The 21,023-nt window shown below is 42.9% G+C and overlaps 2 protein-coding genes across 3 annotated transcripts; both read left to right on the top strand.

Annotated features, from left to right (window-relative positions):
• The first annotated feature begins 10 nt into the window (after positions 1 to 10).
• On the top strand, positions 11 to 15,451 carry LOC120440142 (kinesin-like protein KIF17). Of its 2 annotated transcripts, none has more exons than XM_039611890.1 (6): positions 11 to 274; positions 401 to 644; positions 861 to 1,007; positions 12,826 to 12,927; positions 13,168 to 13,357; positions 13,671 to 15,451. In XM_039611890.1, exons 2-6 carry the CDS (start codon positions 414 to 416, stop codon positions 13,898 to 13,900), a joined length of 900 nt encoding a protein of 299 aa, XP_039467824.1. In that variant the 5' UTR covers positions 11 to 274; positions 401 to 413; the 3' UTR covers positions 13,901 to 15,451. The 2 variants fall into 2 exon arrangements, with proteins under 2 accessions (XP_039467824.1, XP_039467823.1); XM_039611889.1 differs by having other exon boundaries at positions 13 to 274; positions 390 to 644.
• A 1,393-nt stretch (positions 15,452 to 16,844) lies between these two features.
• Positions 16,845 to 20,981, top strand: LOC120432685 (ubiquitin thioesterase OTU1-like). The gene is given in 4 exon segments (XM_039612722.1): positions 16,845 to 18,158; positions 18,334 to 18,546; positions 20,007 to 20,041; positions 20,044 to 20,981. Coding segments are annotated over 4 exon segments (924 nt in total). The 5' UTR covers positions 16,845 to 18,142; the 3' UTR covers positions 20,704 to 20,981.
• The last annotated feature ends 42 nt before the right edge of the window (positions 20,982 to 21,023 follow it).

Genomic DNA, 21,023 nt, shown 5'->3' with positions numbered 1-21,023 from the left:
GCATAAAGTAGACTGTTTTTTGCCCTTTGACCTCACTCCGTCCTCACTAAAATGGCCGCGGGTCTGGGCCTGTTACATTCCTCAACGGTTACTTGTGGTTGCTAAGCAACCTCAAACGCCTCGGGGAGAGGAACATAATGGGACAGGACCTGAAGCAATACCTGACGAGACCCGTCCACACTGTACCGGGAGATATTTCTGCCGATCGCTTCTTACTGAACCTCACTGGAGATGTGGACCGTTAGTCAACTGCTGCTGTCATCTTGTTATTAAGGTAAGGTTAGCCGTCAAGGTCCTGCTGTCGTACTTCTAAGTAAATGTTGAGTGTTTGCGAAGGAGACCGGAGCGGCTTTGTATTTTACATTAGTTTTATCTGTTACACCTGCCAGCTGCTGGGTAGTGATTGTTGAGACATGGGGTCAGAGTCGGTGAAGGTGGTGGTCAGGTGCAGGCCCCTGAATGACAGGGAGAAGGCGCTCAGCTGTAAGATGGTGCTGTCCATGGACCTGCAGCGCTGCCAGTGCTTCATAGAAAAGCCAGGTGCAGTGGATGAGCCACCTAAACAGTTCACCTTTGATGGGACCTACTATATTGATCAAGCAACTGAGCAGATGTACAACGAGATTGCCTATCCTTTGGTTGAGGTAAGCTTGATTTTATTACCTGCCTGCAGAGCTTGGCTTTACAAAAGAAGCAAGCTTGTCACTGGACACCTTCAGCCCAACATCAGTAGCCTATATCTAATTCCTAATGAATGCAGACGTCATTGTGAATACCGTATGGTCACCTCAATGTTTAACACAGCCTCATAGTTTAAACAAAAAAAAAAAAAAAAAAAAAAAAAAAAATCACTTTTACAGGGTGTGACTGAGGGATACAACGGGACAATTTTTGCCTATGGACAAACTGGAAGTGGAAAATCTTTCACCATGCAAGGGGTGTCTGAACCTGCAACCCAGAAGGGTGTCATCCCACGGGCCTTTGAACACATCTTTGAGAGCATTCAGGTATGTCTGTTGACCACAGCGATCTTGTAGCTTGCAACATGCATACGCAATATCATGCTCTTAGTTTTTGTCTAGGCTTGTCTCAGCACTGATAGAATAATCAGGGCTCGCAAAATTTCAAAATCCCTGGTAGCCCTTCGGGCAGGCACTCTTCAGTTTTTGGTAGCCCAAAATAAATTTAAGTAGCCCGAATAAAAAAAGAGGACAATTTTTTGATTGATGTTTTGTTTCCTTTACAATATTATACTTTAATGTATAATATTGTAAAGGAAACAAAACATCAATCTAAAAATATTTAAAACACAAATTACAACAACAATTTCAAACATCAACTCAAATATTTGGTTCTAATTGAACAGAAATTTCTATGAACTTGCAAGAACTGTGTACAACATGAATCAGTCTGTGTCAGATCCTGAATTTGAAAATTTCCACTGAAATCACGGGTAAGAGGCAAGTGGAACCAAGCTGACTTCTGCTAAATGGGTCAAACTGGGCAGAAAGTATACAAACACATAACATCCTTATAGAATATGATGTAACACTATAGATCAACTTACCTCAGAATATATAAAGCATATAAACAATTACACCAATATGATACAACAAACACAGCAGTCCTACTAATCCAAAATACTCAAAGCTTCATAGAACTGAAACAAAAATTTATTTTTAGGCCTTCGTCGCGTCGCTGTGACGTAATCGGCCTTAAAATGCGGCCTTTAAGGCTGCAGACCCTGAATTGGGATACAGCCTCTGAATCGCTGCATCTTGTAGCTGTGTCGTCTTAAATTGGTCATGTGATTTTGACGCGCCGGCGCGTCCGGCGACCCCAGAGGTTTAACTTAATATTTAAGTGTCTCTTGGTTTTAGACTAGTTGTTTAGTCTAATTTGATGTTTTAAACCAGAAAAGGAAGAAGAGGGGTTAGAATTACAGGTAAGAACTGCTCAGTGGTATGTGATAAACTGTAAATGTAAAGCTTACAGGTCAGTCCTCATGTTTTTAAATCAGATTTTGAGTCTGTACATGGCACATTATGCTTTTGCATGTTGTGAAATGTGCTGCAAAACAAACTGAGGTAAACTAACTGGTTTACTGTGATGGATTTAAAGTGCGTGTGACTGGTGCGCAGTGGCTGTGGTGCTCACAGTCAGAGTTCAGTTACAAAAAGAGTAACAGAGATGAATTTAAAGTTAAGGTGATGATGTTTAGATTCATTCACAGACTGAAACCTTCACACCAACTTTATCCTGTGTCTCTTAGTTTTAGACTAGTTGTTTAGTCTATTTTGATGTTTTAAACCATATCACAGGGTTTTTACTTCACCATTTACGGGGTTTTAACAAGCAAACAAAAGACAGATCGTGATGTTTAAAAATATTTTGGAAATATTCTTTAAAGATTAGATGTAAAATACTCAGAGGATAAATTCAACTGGTTTATTAGTTTATTACATAAGTTGAAAAAAAAGTTAAACAAGTAAATAAAGAAACAACGTACAAGAAAAGTAAACAAAACAAATCGGTAAATAAAGGAAAACGGTAATAAGAAGGGGAAAAAAAGAAAAGAGAAAACCCCAACAATCCCTGATAGGTTCGTAGCTTGAACCTTTTCGCTGGAACGTTGAAGACAATTTAATTACACAGCAAGCAAGACACGAGTAGGCAAAGTTCTTCATGTTTCTCGCACGGGAGAGAACCGACAAACGCCGCCCCGCCGCTTGACCCCAGTTGCTCTCGTCCGCTCCCCGTAACACTGCTCTTTTATTGTGGTTACATGAATATGCATAGGTTCATTAACATATGACATCTTACATAGGTATACATGTGAACAAAGAATACCTTGTGTGTGTGTGTGTGTGTGGGGGGGGGGGGTCAAGATGTGACCCCATGAAGACTCCCCTAAACCTGCTGGCCTGGAAGTCCAGCAGTTCATCTAAACAAAAGGCACTTAGACTAAAACAGATATAGATACGTTTATCCTACCATAAAACAATAAGACAAGGCACAGCCTCTCCCATGCTCCCAAGATGTGGGTGTGAAAGCCAGAGTGCTCTGGAATGCACACAACGTGTGTCTGCAGACTACTAAGGATCAAACCTCTATTAATCTACAACTAATTATAAAACTCTAAGCATATATGAGTAGATATTTCTAAGCATAAATGACAATCAATTCAATTCAATTCAATTTTATTTATATAGTGCCAAATCACAACAAAAGTCGCCTCAAGGCGCTTTATATTGTACAGTAGATCGCACAATAATAGATACAGAGGAAAAACCCAACAATCATATGACCCCCTATGAGCAAGCACTTTGGCGACAGTGGGAAGGAAAAACTCCCTTTAACAGGAAGAAACCTCCGGCAGAACCAGGCTCAGGGAGGGCGGCCATCTGCTGCGACCGGTTGGGGTGAGAGACGGAAAACAGGATAAAGACATGCTGTGGAAGAGAGACAGATTAATAACAGATATGATTCGATGCAGAGAGGTCTATTAACACATAGTGAGTGAGAAAGGTGACTGGAAAGGAAAAACTCAATGCATCATGGGAATCCCCCGGCAGCCTACGTCTATTGCAGCATAACTAAGGGAGGATTCAGGGTCACCTGGTCCAGCAATCAACAATACAAATCCAACAATCCCTCTGAGCAAGCACTAGGCGACAGTGGAAAGAAAACTGCCTTTAAACGGGCAGAAACTTCCGGCAGAACCAGGCTCACGAGGGGCAGTCAACTGCCGGGACTGGTTGGGGGTTAGGGTGAAAAAAGAAAAAAGATGAAGGAGAGAGGGAAGAAGTGTTAGGAGAGAAAGGGAGAAGGTGAGAGGAGAGGTGAAAATTAAGATGGAACAGAGGTGGAGGGAGACGAGGTGACATCAGCAGTAGAAAAAATAGAAAAAGTAGAAAAAGCAGGAGTGTCCCTCCTCCAGAAGAAGCGGAAACGTTTTTTCTTCTTTTCCATGAGCTTTTCCACGAGCACTTTTTTCTCTAGGATGAGGGTTCTCAACTGATTGGTTGTTTCTTCAACTTCCTTCTCAAGTTTCTGGCATCTTTGCTCCATTTCTTTTAATAGACTGCACTTGTCTGTATTTTGCTGTTGTTTTTCCTTGTGGATCTTTTCTAACTGCTCATTTCTTCTTGTGATTTCTTGAAGCTTACGCTGCAGGTCTTCATTTATTTTCTCCTGTTGCTGCTTTTGCGCAAGCATTTCAGCATTTTCGCGCTTCAAGTTGTCTGAGTTCAACAACATCTCATTAATGACCTCTGAGTGTTTTTTCGCCATTTCATTGATCCTACGCTGCAGCTTTGAAGGTAGTTTTTCCAATACTTCTCCTTCCAGTTCAGGTGTTCTGTCCTTCATTGTATTACAAAATTCGTTCAGTTGTAGATTTCTTCTCTCCAAGTCCTGGAGAATACGTTTTTCTTCTTCCTGTTGCTCTTTCTCTTGAAGAAGCTCCTTATTTTTGCACTCTGTTTCATCCAGCCTGACTTTCAGCACTTTGTGTTTTTCCTCGCGTGTCCTGGCTGAAGAAACCTTTATTCACGCCTTTAAGGCAGATGACGTGTGATGACACGCGCACGCCCTGCCTGCACATATAGCCGCTGTCATCACAGTCATCCCTCAGTTCTTACGCTGTTCACCTTGCTGAGAACACCTCTGCTGAGATGGGCTAGCTAGCTGCTGCTAGTTAGCTCCGTTGTCTGCCGACTTGAATTTAGCTTAACTGCCCCTGTTGGTGTTAGCCTCCACCGCGCAGTTGGTGTGTAGGCTGCCTGCGGAACGCTAATTTCAAGTTTTTCATGTGCAGCGTTTAAACTGCGCTTTGGAATGGACTCCAAACCGGCGAGCAAAGCAGAAATCTTCTGTTCGCCCCTGTCCTCAGGGATGCGGTTTCTCTTTGCACGACAGCGACCAGCACGATGCCTGCCCTGTCTGCCTGGGGATCGTCCCACGCTGGGAGAGCGTTGACGGAGCCCGGCCCTGTGCGTTTTGTCGCCAGCTCGCGCGCCGACCCTGGAAAGACGGGTGACGCTTGTGGAAAAAGTGCTGGGACGCCGGCTGTCGCACGGCATGACCCTCTCCTTTCTGAGTCTGGAGCCCGGCTCGTCCGAGTCCGAAGACGAGGATTTTCCGGTCGATGTCCCCGCAATTAGCTGGGCTGACCACATGGTCAGAAGAAGAAGTTGGCCCACTCACGCTCCACCAAAGCAAGAACACAAACAACAATGTCTTCTAAAATGCTAAGCAGCCATTTATTTGCTTCAGCTGTGAGCAGTGCCAAAAATAACAAACAAAACTCCCTACTGGTCCCTATGCTTTCCTACACAAAATAAACCAACCAAAAGACAATCCACTTACCTAACTTTCTAACAAAAAACAGGAGAAAACTTAATCAACAAAAATGGCTTCTCACACCTACTAGGCTGCTGCAGTGAAGAATATGTACAAGGTGAACAAAATACACGATTGCTACTTGACAAGACTATTTACAAACTAAGATTCAAACACCAGACACACGAGTGGAACATGGCGGATACACAGACAGACCAGCAACCACAAAGACAGAAGACGCGACTTAAATACACACAGAGAAACACAGGGAGATTACACACAGGTGGGGAACACAGCTGGGAATAATCAACCAGACGAGACAGAGGTAAAACTGAACACACTCACAGGAGACGCAGACCTTCACAATAAAACAGGAAACGAGAACACTACACCAAAACGCAGACCTGACACTGAGAGACAGACAGACAGAATGACACATGGAACCTGAACTAAACTAAACGTGAGATACAACCGAGAACAAATCCTTAAACATGACATAAAACAAAACACTGACAACATTAAATCGTAACACTAGCCTTGCAAGATGCAAGTAGCAGTTAATTATATTTCCTATCACCTTAAATCTTCACTCAAAGACAAGTATCTTTGACAGTGTATATACAGATGTATTATATATAAGAGACAAACATTGTTCTTTCAATATGTTGGCATTACTAAATTTGGCTGAATGCTTATATATATGTGTAAAAAGAAAATGTACGAGCTGTGATAACTGTTTCTGATAGAATGAAGATCAGACTGATATATGAAATATTCCTTTATTGGGTGAGAAAATCAGACCATGTCATAACTGCTTTAAGTCATACAGAATAGATATCAGAGCCTTAAACAGGCCGACTTCTGCTAAATGGGTCAAACTGGGCAGAAAGTATACAAACACATAACATCCTTATAGAATATGATGTAACACTATAGATCAACTTACCTCAGAATATATAAAGCATATAAACAATTACAGCAATATGATGCAACAAACACAGCAGTACTACTAATCCAAAATACTCAAAGCTTCATAGAACTGAAACAAACATTTATTTTTAGCTCCATTCTGCTGCTGATACATACTTTAGGTTTCTGAATATTAAACTTGTTGCTGCCTTTCATAGTGTGTAACTTGAAGGCCCTGAGTACTTTCTCCCACACTGAAAACACTGGAATGATAACATTATTTGAACATTACCTAATAAGACTGATTCAGGACAGACAATTAGTTATGTTAAACTTTCCTAGCAGTCCTTCACAAACAGGGAACAGTCTGTCTATTCTCTCCATCTGTCAGCTGCTGCTGGCTCTTCCTCCTCCTCTTCCTCACACACTGCTGCGTTTGTCCTGGTGGATCATCAGGGGTGCAAAGCCTCACAGATGATGTGCAGCAGTGGGTCCCTCAGTCTGTCCTCACTCTAGACACTTGCAGTTGTCACACATGGAAATCAAATGTGTGATAAGCTGCAGGATTCAAACACAAGTGTAACTTATAAATACATGTTCATACTTTTATTCCACAATCAGAGAGAAAGAAACAGAGAGAGAGTGCAGGACAGACAGACAGGTGACAGTCTCAGGTGTATACACTGCTACAAAACAGCACAAGAGAAGGAGGATTTAGTGTTTGTGTTATTACGAGTGCTGAACAAGAAGAGTTCCCAGATGGTACAGTGGACACATGTGTGACTCCTGTGATTAAAGCGTCTTTCTTTCAGCTTAACGAGTGAACCGTCAGCTCGTTCAAACACACGTTAAAGTCCGTTTGGCTCGACACCACCGAACAGAGGCAGCAATATAACATAGCTAACATTAACAGTGCAGTGAATCCTGCTTGTGCCGTGATATTCAGGACTGCAAACCGAGCAGCATCCCTGACTTTCAGCTTGTTGTGTTTGTGGATATATGACTGACTTTAATTATCCATAAAATCATCACATTCTCTGTAAGATTAAGGTCAACTATATATATATTTAGAAGTAGAGGCTTTAAAACCAAGTTACCGCTGAAAGTACAAACATCGCTATTGTCACATAACTTTGCCGACATGTGGCCAACAGTAATGTTTTAATGTTCTTAAACATTCGCACATAAATAAGTGACATAATATTCAGTACTTACTTTTGACAGTTCACTCTTCGGCCGCTCCCTTCTGCCGTATTTTGCGGCAAAATTATCCACACCCACCGCCGCGCTATGGATTGTGGGATATATGGGGCCACGAAGTGTGCACCGGACCACGCTTGATATTTGGGGAAATCGATGGCGCATTTGGAGTATGCATTTGAAGTACACTTTGAATTGGGACAGCCGTCGTCGCGTGGCGGTGACGTAATCGCACTTGAAATGCATACTTCAAGCGTGCATACCCTGAAATGGGACACAGCCCCTGAATTGGGACACAGCCAAAGAGTCGTAAACACCACTGTCAACACTGAGGCGGCCATGATACTCAGAGAGGAAATAAAGGCGCTATTGCAGAAAAGAGCAATACGAGTGGTCCCCGCTTCGGAGACAGACAAAGGTTGGTACAGCCGTTATTTTGTTGTTCCGAAAAAAGGGGGAGGGCTCCTCGACCTGCGAGTCTTGAACACGTATCTACGAACGTACAGGTTCAAGATGCTAACACTCAGACAGCTCTTGAATGCAGTCGGCCCGGGAGATTGGTTTGCAACAATCGATCTAACAGATGCTTATTTTCATGTGGCTATACACCAAACACAGGCAGTTTCTGAGGTTTGCATTCGAGGGCGTAGCCCGCACGAATACCTAGTGCTGCCGCTCGGGCTGTCGCCGCTCCTCGCACCTTTACGAAATGTGCCGAGGCAGCGCTAGCGCCCCTCAGAGAGAGAGGCATCCGCATCTTAGCCTACCTAGACGACTGGGCTCTCGTAGCTTGCTCCAGAGAGCAGGCGGAGACACAGCTGTCGCTGGTTCTGTCACACATTCAGACACTGGGGTTCTCTGTGAACTTTCAAAGAGCTCGCTCATCCCGAGTCAGCAGATTTCTTTCCTCGGTATGGAAATATGCTCGCTTTCCAGCCGCCGACGCTTGTCGGAGCACAGAGTGGCCGCGTTTCATCGCTGCCTCGCTCAGTTTCAGCTGGGACGCAGACTGCGTTTCCAGACGATATTAAGCTTGTTGGGCATGATGGCGTCTATGATCGCCGTAGTGCCACTTGGACTGTTAAAAATGAGAGCGTTTCAACGCTGGACTCTCTCTCTCACCGCTTTGTGTGCATCGCGTCACCTCCGGAGGAGGCTGCCGGTAACCGCGTCTTGCATGCTAGCTCTCCGTCCTTGGAGGGAGCCCAGGCTGCTGCATCAGGGCTCTCGGATTGGGAGGGTGTTGTTTGGCAAGGTGGTGTCTACAGATGCTTCCCTAAGAGGATGGGGAGCGCTGTGCGAGGGTGCATCAGTGAGAGGGATCTGTCCGCAGCCCAGCGCCAGCTGCACATCAACCACTTAGAGCTGTTAGCAGTGTTCTTAGCTCTAAAGCATTTCCGTCCAGTCCTGGAGGGCCAGCATGTCTTAGTCAGGACGGACAATTCAACAGTGGTGTCTTACATAAACAGGCAGGAGGAACACGCTCTCTTCCCCTGTTGAAGCTGTCTTGCTCGCTGCTGTTATGGTGCAGTGTTCATTTTCTGTCTCTAAGAGCCACCCATGTCCCGGGCCACCTGAACCTGGGGCGGACCTTCTCTCCAGGGGGTCCTCTGGTGAGAGAATGGAGGTTACACCCTTTAATAGTGGCTCAGATTTGGGATCTATTTGGCAAGGCGCAAATAGATCTTTTTGCTTCCAGGGTAAATACTCACTGCCCCTGTTCTTCTCCATAATCGACCACGATGCACCCTTGGGCTTGGACGCGCTAAGCGCACCAATGGCCAGACGTGCTCCTGTATGCATTTCCCCAGTGGAAATGATATCTCCAGTTCCAGAGCGAGTGCGTCAGCATTCCTCTCTCTGATTCTAGTGGCCCCTTGGTGGCCCACAGGGTCGTGGTATGCAGAGATAATCAGCCTGCTAGCAGCGAGTCCTTGGCAGCTTCCTCTCCGCAGGGATCTCCTCTCTCAGGCGGGAGGAGAAGTGTTTCATCCGTGCCCAGATCTATGGCGCCTTCATGCTTACCTGCTGAGAGGTTAAACTTGATTGCTAAGGGTTTGCCACCTAGTGTGATAGCGACAATTCAGAGCGCTAGGGCCTCATCTACTAGAGGCTTGTACGCTTACAAATGGCGAGCCTTCGAGCAATGGTGCCAGGACCGCCACACTCTCCCATTTCAGTGCTCTATTGTGGATGTTTTGACATTCCTGCAGGAGCTGCTGGATAAGGGCCTTTCATTTTCGACAATTAAGGTTTATTTAGCAGCTATATCTGCTTGTCATATTGGCTTTGACGGGTGACACCAGGTGCACATCCCCGCCATACGCTTTTCTGAAAGGAGTTCGCCGGCTGAGGCCCGTGCTTAAGTCCAGTGTCCCTGCTTGGGACTTGTCTTTGGTGCTGGAGGCCCTTTGTAGCCCCCGCTTTGAACCCATTGAGTCTGTGAATATGAAATTTCTTTCATATAAGACTCAGATTACTTCGCTTTGGCTTCGCAAAGCGAGTGGGTGACCTTCATGCGCTGTCTGTGCATCCCTCCTGCACACAGTTCTCTTCTGATGGCCACAAGGTCGACATGCGTCCAAATGCTGCCTATTTTCCCAAGATCATGCCTGCATCTTATAGCTCAATGGAGTTTGAGTTGCTGAGCTTTTGCTCCCCTCCTTTTGCATCTGAGGAGCAGAGGAGGATGCATTCTCTTTGTCCAGTGCGTGTGCTACGCACCTACATTGAGCGCACTCAGAATGTGCGTTTATGTGACCAGCTGTTTGTCTGCTTCGCTAATCCAAATAGAGGTAGAGCTCTGTCTAAACAGAGGCTGTCCCACTGGATTATAGAAGCTATCTCACTGGCTTACGGCACCACAGGTCTTGCTTTGCCCCACGGGTGTGAGCTCATTCCACCAGGGGATGGCAACCTCATGGGCTCTTTTTAAAGGGGTGCCTGTAGCTGATATTTGTGCGGCAGCTAGTTGGGCATCACCGCACGCTTTTGTGCGGTTTTATCGGTTGGACGTTACAGCCCCTTCGGTGGCTCATGCTGTCCTTTCTGCTGGGTCTACCACTCACTAAGGATGTGGTAGTCCGATTCCGGTTCGGTGGCTGCTCTGCGGGGCGTGTATATATGTCCCATACTTATGTGTTGTAAAATCGGTGAATCAACTGAAAGGGAACGAATAGTTATGTCTATAACTTCTGTTCCCTGAAGGAGAGGAACGAGGTACAACACAAGGTGGCCCCACTGAGCAGTTGGCTCGGTGAAGAGCGGCTATCGAACTGAGGGATGACTGTGATGACAGTGGCTATATGTGCAGGCGGGGCCGTGCGCGTACCATCACACGTCATCTGCCTTAAAGGCGTGAATAAAGGTTTCTTCAGCCAGGACACGCGAGGGCGTGATATCCCATACTTATGTGTTGTACCTCGTTCCTCTCCTTCAGGGAACAGAAGTTATAGACATAACTATATGTTCTGCATCAAATAAGAAGGCACACAAATTATTTGTGTTAGTTCAAAAAATGTAGTTTGTGTTCAGTATAAGACAGAGGAGAACACCAAAGGCCTAAACCCTGCAGGTCTGACAGCAGGAGGTGCATCAGTCCAGTTTTTCATGTGGAGGCAGCGTTTATACTGGAATCTGCTTTTGACGGCTTTTTTTGGAGAAAATGTGAAATTCAGCAGTATAACTCACACACAATACAAAACTCAGAGTGGGAGGGATTTGAAGCACAAAGGGAGGAGCTTGTCGTTTGGTTGGCTGATATGGATGTCCACCTGAGTGAGGTTGACCAGCTGACAGGAAACACCTGTGAAAAACTGAAACAACTGCAGGTATGGGATTGTTTTGATATGACATATATTTGATATGATACATACGTCAGAGACATTATCCTAAACTGGACTAACAAAGAACCATGAGTCCAACATGAAACTTACCTTGCATAAGCAGGGCTCATAAATTTCAAAATCCTGGTAGCCCTTCGGCAGGCACTCTTCAGTTTTTGGTAGCCCAAAATAAATTAAGTAGCCCGAATAAAAAAAAAAAAAAGAGGACAATTTTTTGATTGATGTTTTGTTTCCTTTACAATATTATACATTAAAGTATAATATTGTAAAGGAAACAAAACATCAATCTAAAAATATTTAAACACAAATTACAACAACAATTTCAAACATCAACTCAAATATTTGGTTCTAATTGAACAGAAATTTCTATGAACTTGCAAGAACTGTGTACAACATGAATCAGTCTGTGTCAGATCCTGAATTTGAAATTTCCACTGAAATCACGGGTAAGAGGCAAGTGGAACCAAGATCTAGGACATTTGCTTTTTGAAGTTTGCAAAGACTGCTAAATTTTGCCAGTGGTAGTTCACTCTTTGCAACATAGTACGCTATTCTAAACAGATTTTTCAGGACTTCTTGTTATCCTTGGTTTACTTTTAGTATGTTTTTTGCTAAAATTGGTGTTTGTTCTGGGAAAGATACTGCAGACTGAGCAATAATGTATTTCTTGCATTTCTCATGGGTTCTGATGGGGTCTTTCTTAAAATGACTGGTCCCAGTAACAAAGGCGCTTTGTCGACTCAGAAATCGAGGGAAACTCACAACACACCCGGCAGAACATTATGTTATTTAGCTTGTCATATTCCAGCCACAGAAATTCTTTTGTCCATGAAACCAAAAAAGTTGCGCTTTCTTTTTCCCTCATTGTCTGATTTGTCATAACTTTTCCGTTTTGTGGTAGGCTTTTCTTTGGCTGCCTCTTCAGCCTGACCTCTCTTGTTTGGCTCTGCAGAACTAAAATACCTGCCTAAAGCCATCTGCTCTTACACACATACTTACATAACGATCAGCAATTCTCTGCGCGATCAACCTCTATCACATGTTTAAGCTTGCTGCAGGAGATTTCACTTGTCATGTTTGATAGTAAGCTAACGATTGATAAGACTATGTCAGAGGAATTGGTGCGCAATTAATCTGTGACTTACCAATTAGTGCTGCCGCTCTCTACACACAGTTCGCGTGATCGCAAAGTGAAAGCAAAAACAAGCGCCAAATTCAAACGCGATTTCAATGTGTCACATATTGACAGTGGCTCATCGATGCCGATGACATAATTACTCAGCTACATTTGTGAAAGAATGCAAAAGCATTGACATATCTTTCATTGATAGCCTGACGGGCAGGGCTGAGATGGATCTTGGTAGCCCGACTGGAAAAATCGCTAGCCCCGGGATGTCGGGCTAGCGATTTTGCGAGCCCTGATATACAGCAGGAAGCTCCCACGTCGTATCATCCTCTTAGTTTTTGTCTAGGCTTGTCTCAGCACTGATAGAATAATTATATGTTTTATCTTGTGTGTGCAAGCTAGTGTGCAGAAAATACGAAATTCCTGGTGAGGGCCTCCTACTTGGAGATTTACAATGAAGAAATCCGAGATCTTTTGGGAAGCGACACCAAGCAGAGATTGGAGGTGAGTCCCTGCTTTTTAGATAAACTAAACAGGCTACGCTGTATCAGAAGAAGCCAAATGGATTATTGTTCTTTGGTTAGTACAGCAAGGTGAGTGTGCTGTTTTCTGCACAGTACTGTACATGTTGCCATGGTGATTTAAACGCACAGTTGATTCCTTAAAGGTCAAGGTGTTGTAACAGGGTGACAGACTAGCTGATTGTGCGTATGTGTGTGCTTTGTGTGGCTGATGAATGCCTAGCTGAAAGAGCACCCAGAGCATGGGGTATATGTACGGGACCTTTCCATGCACACTGTGCACAGTGTGGGAGAGTGTGAAAGAATCATAGAGAAAGGCTGGAGGAACCGGGCGGTGGGCTACACGCTGATGAACAAAGACTCCTCACGCTCCCACTCAATCTTCACCATCCACCTGGAGAGCTGCAGCACTGGTGAACTTATAAGATCTTTGCCTTCACTATATCTGTTCAGTCTGTGCTGATATTCTTCTTTTGGATGCGATCCTCTTATATCTCATAATGTCATCAGCACTTTACCATCAGAGTTGTTTTTGTTCTGTGGTGCTATATCTTTAAACTTGATAGTATATGAATCTCCTTAGTAATAGTTTTCATTTTCATTCTGTGCTTGCATGTAGTTTTCACACCATTAAATAAAACATACCAGGTTAATAAAGGTAAATAATAAGGCTTTGTAACAGTGTTGAATGTTGCTTGTGTTTCCTGTGTCAACTCAAATTCTCAGATTCATCTGGCCAGGACCATCTATGGGCAGGAAAACTCAACCTTGTGGACCTTACCTTATGTAGGCAAAATGTTGAATTTTATTCCCTCATGTTGGCGAGCAAGCTTTCCGAAAAAGATCCAGATAGAGCTGGGCTCTTGGAGTCTTCTGATGCAACTGCACCGGGGCCCAGATTCAAAACAGCATCTTTCTGTTGGGAAGAAAGCATATGTGTTAAGGGTTTTCTGTAAATTTCAAGGAGCAATCAGAAAGTTTGGGTTATCCACCCATAGAAATCTCTTTCTCTATCCTAAGATCTCCTTTTCATGCACCCCTGCTCTTGACAAATTTTACTCCTTAAAAGTCAAATTTTAAGGTGTGTGTGCAATTTCACCAGAGTGGGATTGTACATTGTGAATTCATGCCCCACTTTCAGACTATAAATGCAGACTTGTGCGTTAACATCCTGGGGCATCTGTGGGAGAACATCCAGTGGAAAGAGCCTTAACAACAGCATCACCAAACAATGAAAAGGCAACAGTTTTGTGGCCACAAAAAACCCTTCATTGATGCGAAATTGATCAAAAACCTAAAAATAGAGAATGATTGGATAAAACATATCCTGAAGGTGTGGACAACAATTCGGAAAAAATTGGGGGGCCCCGTGTCCACCTCGAGAGCCATGCCAGTGAGAGGCAATATAGAATTCTTGCCTTCCGTGTGGTACAGTGACTTTAGTAGATGGACCAATGCAGGCCTTTACACAATAAATCAGTTATTTAATGGAACAGAGCTCAAATCATTTAGCCAGCTCCAAGAACAATTCCAACTTCCTCCTAAAGATTTATATAGATACCTCCAGATAAGACATTATATCCTAAACCACAAAGAAAGAGACCTGATCATTAAATTTCCTAACAACATAGAAGAATACTTTATTAACATTATAGAAAAACATCTCCCAACTAAGAAACATGTCTCTCATATTTACAAAAGGCTTATAAATGAGTCGTGCCAAAATACAGGCCATATTAAAGAGAAATGGGAACTAGAACTAAATATTATTATTACTGATAATGTATGGGAAGAGCTGTGTAAAACTTGTCACAAGGGAATAAGTAGTCAATTATGGAGAGAGTTTGACTGGAAGTTTAAAATTAGATTTTTTTAATACACCTCTTGTTATCTCCTCATATTGTAAGGAACCCAATGCAGAACTATGTTGGAGAAAATGTGGGGGAATAGGAGACTATTCACATATCTTTTGGGACTGTCCAATAATACAAGGTTTCTGGTTAAGAATCAAAGAAGAGATAGAGAAAATCCTACAAGTAAGTACTGCACTAAACCCCACCATATTTCTTTTGGGAGTTATACCTAGGGAGAGGTATACCTTAGATGAAAAATATATTCTGCGGATACTCTTACTGATAGCTAAGAAAATGATAACTGTGAACTGGAAACAAACAACCTCACCATCCATAGCACAATGGAAACAGAGACTAAAAAGAGTTCATACAATGGAACGAATGACAGCAAGCTTGCAACTGAAGATGGACATCTTTTACCAGAGATGGAACTGTTTGGCCAGATACTTGGGTGAATGAACAAGAACTCTGGAACATTGTAATATAAAGCTATAAATCTCCCCTACGACATGTTATTGTATTGATCTTGGTCTGTTTTATTTTTTGGGTTTTTTTTTTTTTTTCCCTGTCTTAAATGGTCTTATGTCAGAGAATGTTAACATGTTGTTTGTTTGTTTGTTTATTACCACAAAAATTACTAAATAAACAGTTCTAAATTATCTATACATATTAGGCCTCAGATGCATCCAGGATAAAGTGGCTGATATCAGTTGCATAGGCTGATTTTAGCCTCACAATACAATACTTTTTTGCTCTCTGAGTGTATATACTTTATCTACCCTGATTTCTAAATTCTTATATTCTTGAGCAGTCATTCTCCAGGTTTTCTTGGGACACTGGCAGATTTTTCACTCCTTTTCAGTCCAGTCTTTTTTAACCTAGCCATTTTTTGCCAACCTTTTTTTCTGATATATTATTGTATAATTTATACATGAAAAAAGACACATAAATCAAGGGATGAACCACTGTTGTGTGTACACATATGAGGTTTATCAAATAAAACATTTCAAACTGTATGTTTAGGCACTTTGTTAGTAGCAGTCATAAAAACATAATTTCTTCTCATTTCTTTAGCTGAAGCTACAAAAACTGTCAGTTTCACACGTACAAAGTAGTATTTTTGCACCAACAAGGTTACTCCCAGAATGCAATTAGCTAAAAACTTGGCATATCTCAGCAATTTGAGAAAACTGGAGAAGTAGAGGAGAAAAGAAGAAGTGACAGGCTCAGAAACATATCTGCAGCAAATGAACAGTACCTGAATGATAGGTCTTTAAGAAAGGTTTGACACAGGACCTGAGAGGTGTATCTGGCCCTTCACTTGATGCATCTGTTTGCTGAAGCCTCATCAGAAATGGTCTCAGTGGTAGCTGTCAAGATGCCAACATAAAGAAAAAGGTAAGGTATGTGAAATTACACTAAAACCAGCATCCATAGAAGAGCTTTAGAATGTCCTTTAACGGTCTCCAAGAACTATTCCTGCAGACATCTTAAAGAAATTAACAATAACAGCCTAAATTCAAACTGTGTTGAAGAATAAAGGTGGTCATACCAAATATTCACTTTCAAGCTCGTTAGAATTGTACAAACCATAATATGCAACACTAAAAACCTTGTGTTATATACTCTATTTCTATGTATGTTTGCACATTTCGATATATCACTACACAATTTTTCCTAGCAAATGATAAAGAAATGTGGAGTGGCTCAGTACACTTGTGGATTAGGATAAAATAACTACAGCCCTTAAACCTAATCCAAGAAGATGAGCGGTTCCAAATCTAATCTGAGTAAAACTGTAAGAAGCGACACTGCGCAGTCAGAGGCTACACTGGGTTTAAAATCAAATGATTGTTGATTAAATGTCAATACACACAAAAAGCTTAATGACAAAATGCGTTTTCGAATTAACTGTGTTCTCTAGCGTACACCAGGCAGACGTACGTAAACTGTGCCACTTGTGCGTGATCGCGTCATTAACACGTGCTTTGACGTGCTATAAGCGAGTCCCACTGTGGCGAGCAGGGAGTGAAGTAAGACGGTAAGACGGCAAAATAATTCTCGCTCTCGTATTAATTTGTACTCCTTGTCGTCGTTAGACTTGTCAGTGGAGAAGTAACAGATTTTCTCTATGGTTTAACGAAATGCCTGGAAAAACGGTTCACTTAAGACCAAGTTAACGAGCAGATTAGCATGCTAACGTTAGCAGATGCTACACGGTACGGTTAGCTAGCAGAAATGAATTGTACTCCTTTCATACAGTCTCACAGTAATTATCGCTGCCACCCCGACTGTTTTTGATGGATAATAAGAGGCGGGTTTCTTACATTTTCAAAAGTTGGACTCTCTTTATGTTTTGGGGGTTTTTACCCTGCGTGTGTGTTGCTCTTGAGTGATGTGTTATCTGCCAGAACAAAGAAACCAAAACAAAGCAATGTCGCTGTCAGGTGTTTTTACTCTTTTCAGAGTGCTGTTCATCAGCACTTCAGTTGTTATGCGCAGCCTGTTTAGTTGGCAGCATTATGATGTAACTACGAGCACAATGTAGGTTATCCGACATCCTAAAGTCTAATCTGTAGCATTGTCCAACAAATATCTTACGTTTTCAACTTAATATAGCTTACAACTGCAGTGCAGCTAATCACATCAATCAAAACACGTCGCTTCCTCATTAGCTTTTAAAATTGGCGGACAGCATGAGTGCAGAATTTCGATGTTAAAATCAAAGAGCCAACATTGGCACACCTGTAGCCCCATCAGGGAAATTGCCTCAATGTCATAGATTCAGTTTGGGAAAACGACTTGTCCCACAGTGAGTATTTCCCACTTGTAATAAATGGACACACTTGAGGGTATATTTGCAGCATCTGGACCTCACGTGGCACCTACGTTTTTTTTGTTGGCAGTAAGCTTCACTACTCTGTAGTTTGTGTCAATCACCTTGTTAGTGAGACACTCCAACAAACGGTCCTGCTTTCTCGGGAGAACTGTTTGGTGCCTCTGTGCCTCCCCCAGTTAAATTTGTATGTTTAAAAATGCTAAATGGAAAGGTTCTTAGAACACTTTTCTACTCTCTTTGGAGCACTCAAAGCGCTTTATACAACATGCCTCATTCACACAAGCACTTATTTCTGTCCCTAAGTGGTTTCTAGCTAACATTCATACTCGGATGGATGCAGCTGAGAGGAACTTGAGGGTCATATCTTGCCCAAGAATACTTTAGCATGCAGGTTGGACTTGCCAAGGATCTGAACCACCAACCTTCCAATTGGTGGATGACCTGCTCTACATCCTGAGCTTGCTCCCTGGTTATATGGGCGAGAAGCAGGGTGCACCCTGGACAGGATGCCAGAATTTGCAGGTCTAACACCACATGCAGCAGTCTAGCACTAACATTTCTAACATGTTAGAAGTGGTCCTCATCTTTAACATACATGTGGAATATATCTAACGCTCTCTACACAACCATTGCAGATTACCAAATTCTTACCTGGTACTTGCAGTGTCAGTAATATGGTATCACACGTTTTTTGCAGGCAGGATGTTGCGGCTTCGCTGTAAGACCAAAAATGGGAGCCACTTGATGCATGGCTTGACTCATCAGTCCTGCGTGCAGGAGCTGAAGCGCAAGGTGGAGGAGCTGACTGGTATCCCCTGTGATGTGCAGAAAATAATGGTCGGATACCCACCCTCCAGCCTTGATCTTCGGAACGGAGAAGCTCACCTCAAGGACTACCCTATCAAATCAGGTATGCTAACAGGCATCCAACATGTGCTGAAAACATGGACCAAATTCATCTTTTTTATTTATGAAACTTTTAATTACATCCTCTAGTGCAAAAGTGTCAAACTCATTTGACATCACGGCCCACTTTGATAGTAAGCAGGCCAGACCAGTGAAACTGCTCCTTTCTGTCAGTGTAAAGAAGTTGCATATTTAAATGTTTTTCTAAATAATAAAGAAAAAGCTGCTGTGACAAAGTACGAAGTTGAAATCTCTTTGGAAGTGAGATTTCGGGTGAACATGGGGATCTGCGCTCTGCATTTCTTTTTGCAGAATCGGTTTACCTGACGTTTTAGCTGTTCAGTGGTTGTTGAGTAGTATGTTACTTTTCCTATGAATAGCCATAAGGGAGGGGTTTTTTATCGGTAGGAAAAGCTGTAAAAATTATGGAAATACAGTTAAAAGTCCAAAATGTATCCTTATGCTTGTTTGTGGTGAGCAGCAGATCAAACAAATTAACAATTATAAATGGCTTCAACTGCACATTCAGGCCTGTGAAGCTTTATATAGAGTTTATTTTATGGAAGATTCATTACTATGCTGTAAATTTAGTCTTTTTCAAGGAAGCAATTTTTCCTAAAAGCCATATTTTTTATACATTTTACTACTACTGGTGAGAAAACAGATGAGCTTTAAGGCCTGGGCAAGTTTGAAACTTTTTGACCTCCACAGTGGAAAATGACTGAAAATTAAAACTGGTATCAGTTTAGGCTTCTCCTAATTTTATAAATTCTGCACTCAGCTTTGAAGTCTCCAATATCATTGAAATGTACCTTTACCGCTACACTTGCTGTCTTTGGAAAGTTTGCCCCCCTTTCTTCTTTCACAATTCATTTTACATTTCATAATGGTATAATCCCAGTCTGTCTTTGCATGTGATTGGCCACATAGTGTGCCCATCAAAATAAAGTCCCACCTCTGCCTGCATAGATTCTCAGCAGGGTTGAAGAAATCAGCTCCCACATACCAACGGGCCCTTAACAGTTGACATATGAAATTATCTCGCAGGCCGATATAATTGTATTGTATGGAGGCTGCACGTATGACACCCCGACTCTAGTCTTTTTGTTCGAATTTATATACCTGTGATGACAGGTTAAAATTTAAGTATGATTTTAGAATAGGCAGTCTTTATAACTTCAACTTTTAAATGCTTATAATATAAGGGATGTTCTGTGGTGTGTTTGAATTCAGCCCACCTCTGGTGCTTTGGGATGTGGTCAGAAATATTAGAAGCAGAAATTTTTGAGTTACCGACTCTTTGATTTTTTTTTGTATGCAATAGACATTTTAGGGACATCTGTGCAAAATAATCAGTTACCCTTCAGACAGATATACAGGTAATGTTTTTCCTCTTCCCTTTCCAAACCAAAGTCTGACAGGGATGAAAAGTGTTTTCATTGGTGTGTCTGTCGTCCCATACAGGAGACACACTCATCGTTGAGGAGGAAAAAACAAGCCAAAGCCTCAGGATCGTCCCGCTGTGACGAAAGGACCTAACCTCGAAGTTTCACCTGTGCTGGCACGCCGAGTGGTCCCAGCTGACAACTCCTGCCTCTTCACCAGTGTTTATTACGTGGTGGAAGGCGGAGTGTACGACCCCGCCTGCGCCCCTGAAATGCGAGGTCTCATTGCCCAGATAGTCTCGAGTGACCCCGCGGCTTACTCTGAAGCGGTGCTGGGGAAAACCAATGAGGAGTACTGCACCTGGATAAGACGTGATGACACCTGGGGAGGAGCCATCGAGGTATCAATCCTGTCTAAGTTTTACCAGTGTGAGATCTGCGTAGTGGATACTCAGACAGTGCGAGTAGACAGATTTGGGGAGGATGCTGGCTACCACAAACGCGTGTTGCTGATCTATGATGGCATCCACTACGACCCGCTGCAGAAAGAGATCCCCGGATCTGACACCCCGCCCCAGACTATCTTCTCGACCACAGACGACGTAATCCTGGCCCAGGCCCTCGAGCTGGCAGACGAGGCTCGCCGCAAGCGGCAGTTCACAGACGTTAACCGCTTTGCCTTGCGCTGCATGGTGTGTCAGACAGGCTTGGTGGGACAAAAGGAAGCTCGTGAGCATGCCAAGGAGACAGGCCACACTAATTTTGGTGAAGTGTGAAAGTCTTGCTGTCTTTCTTTTGCTGTATCTCACAAATACAACAACCACCAACCCCCATGCCCTGTGTCTGGCAACTCTGTGGGTCTGTCTGCTTTTGTGATCCTCTACCTCACATTATCTGGCAACATCTTTGGAGACTCTGCAGGTACTGTGTTCCGCCTCTTACCTGTTCAGTATTACCTTTTAACTACTGTCAGTTCTTACAGTCAGAAATGCTACTGCAGTGCTCCAGTGTTAGAAACCATAATATTCAGATCTCTTTAAACTGGGACAGGATGCAAAAATTTTAGTAGTTTCGATCTGGTAATATTACTCATGGA

Source organism: Oreochromis aureus, linkage group 5 (genome assembly GCF_013358895.1).
Source record: "Oreochromis aureus strain Israel breed Guangdong linkage group 5, ZZ_aureus, whole genome shotgun sequence".
NCBI classification, from domain to species: domain Eukaryota; kingdom Metazoa; phylum Chordata; class Actinopteri; order Cichliformes; family Cichlidae; genus Oreochromis; species Oreochromis aureus.
Note: the sequence above shows the minus strand (reverse complement) of the source record. Positions and strands in the feature narration are given on the sequence as shown.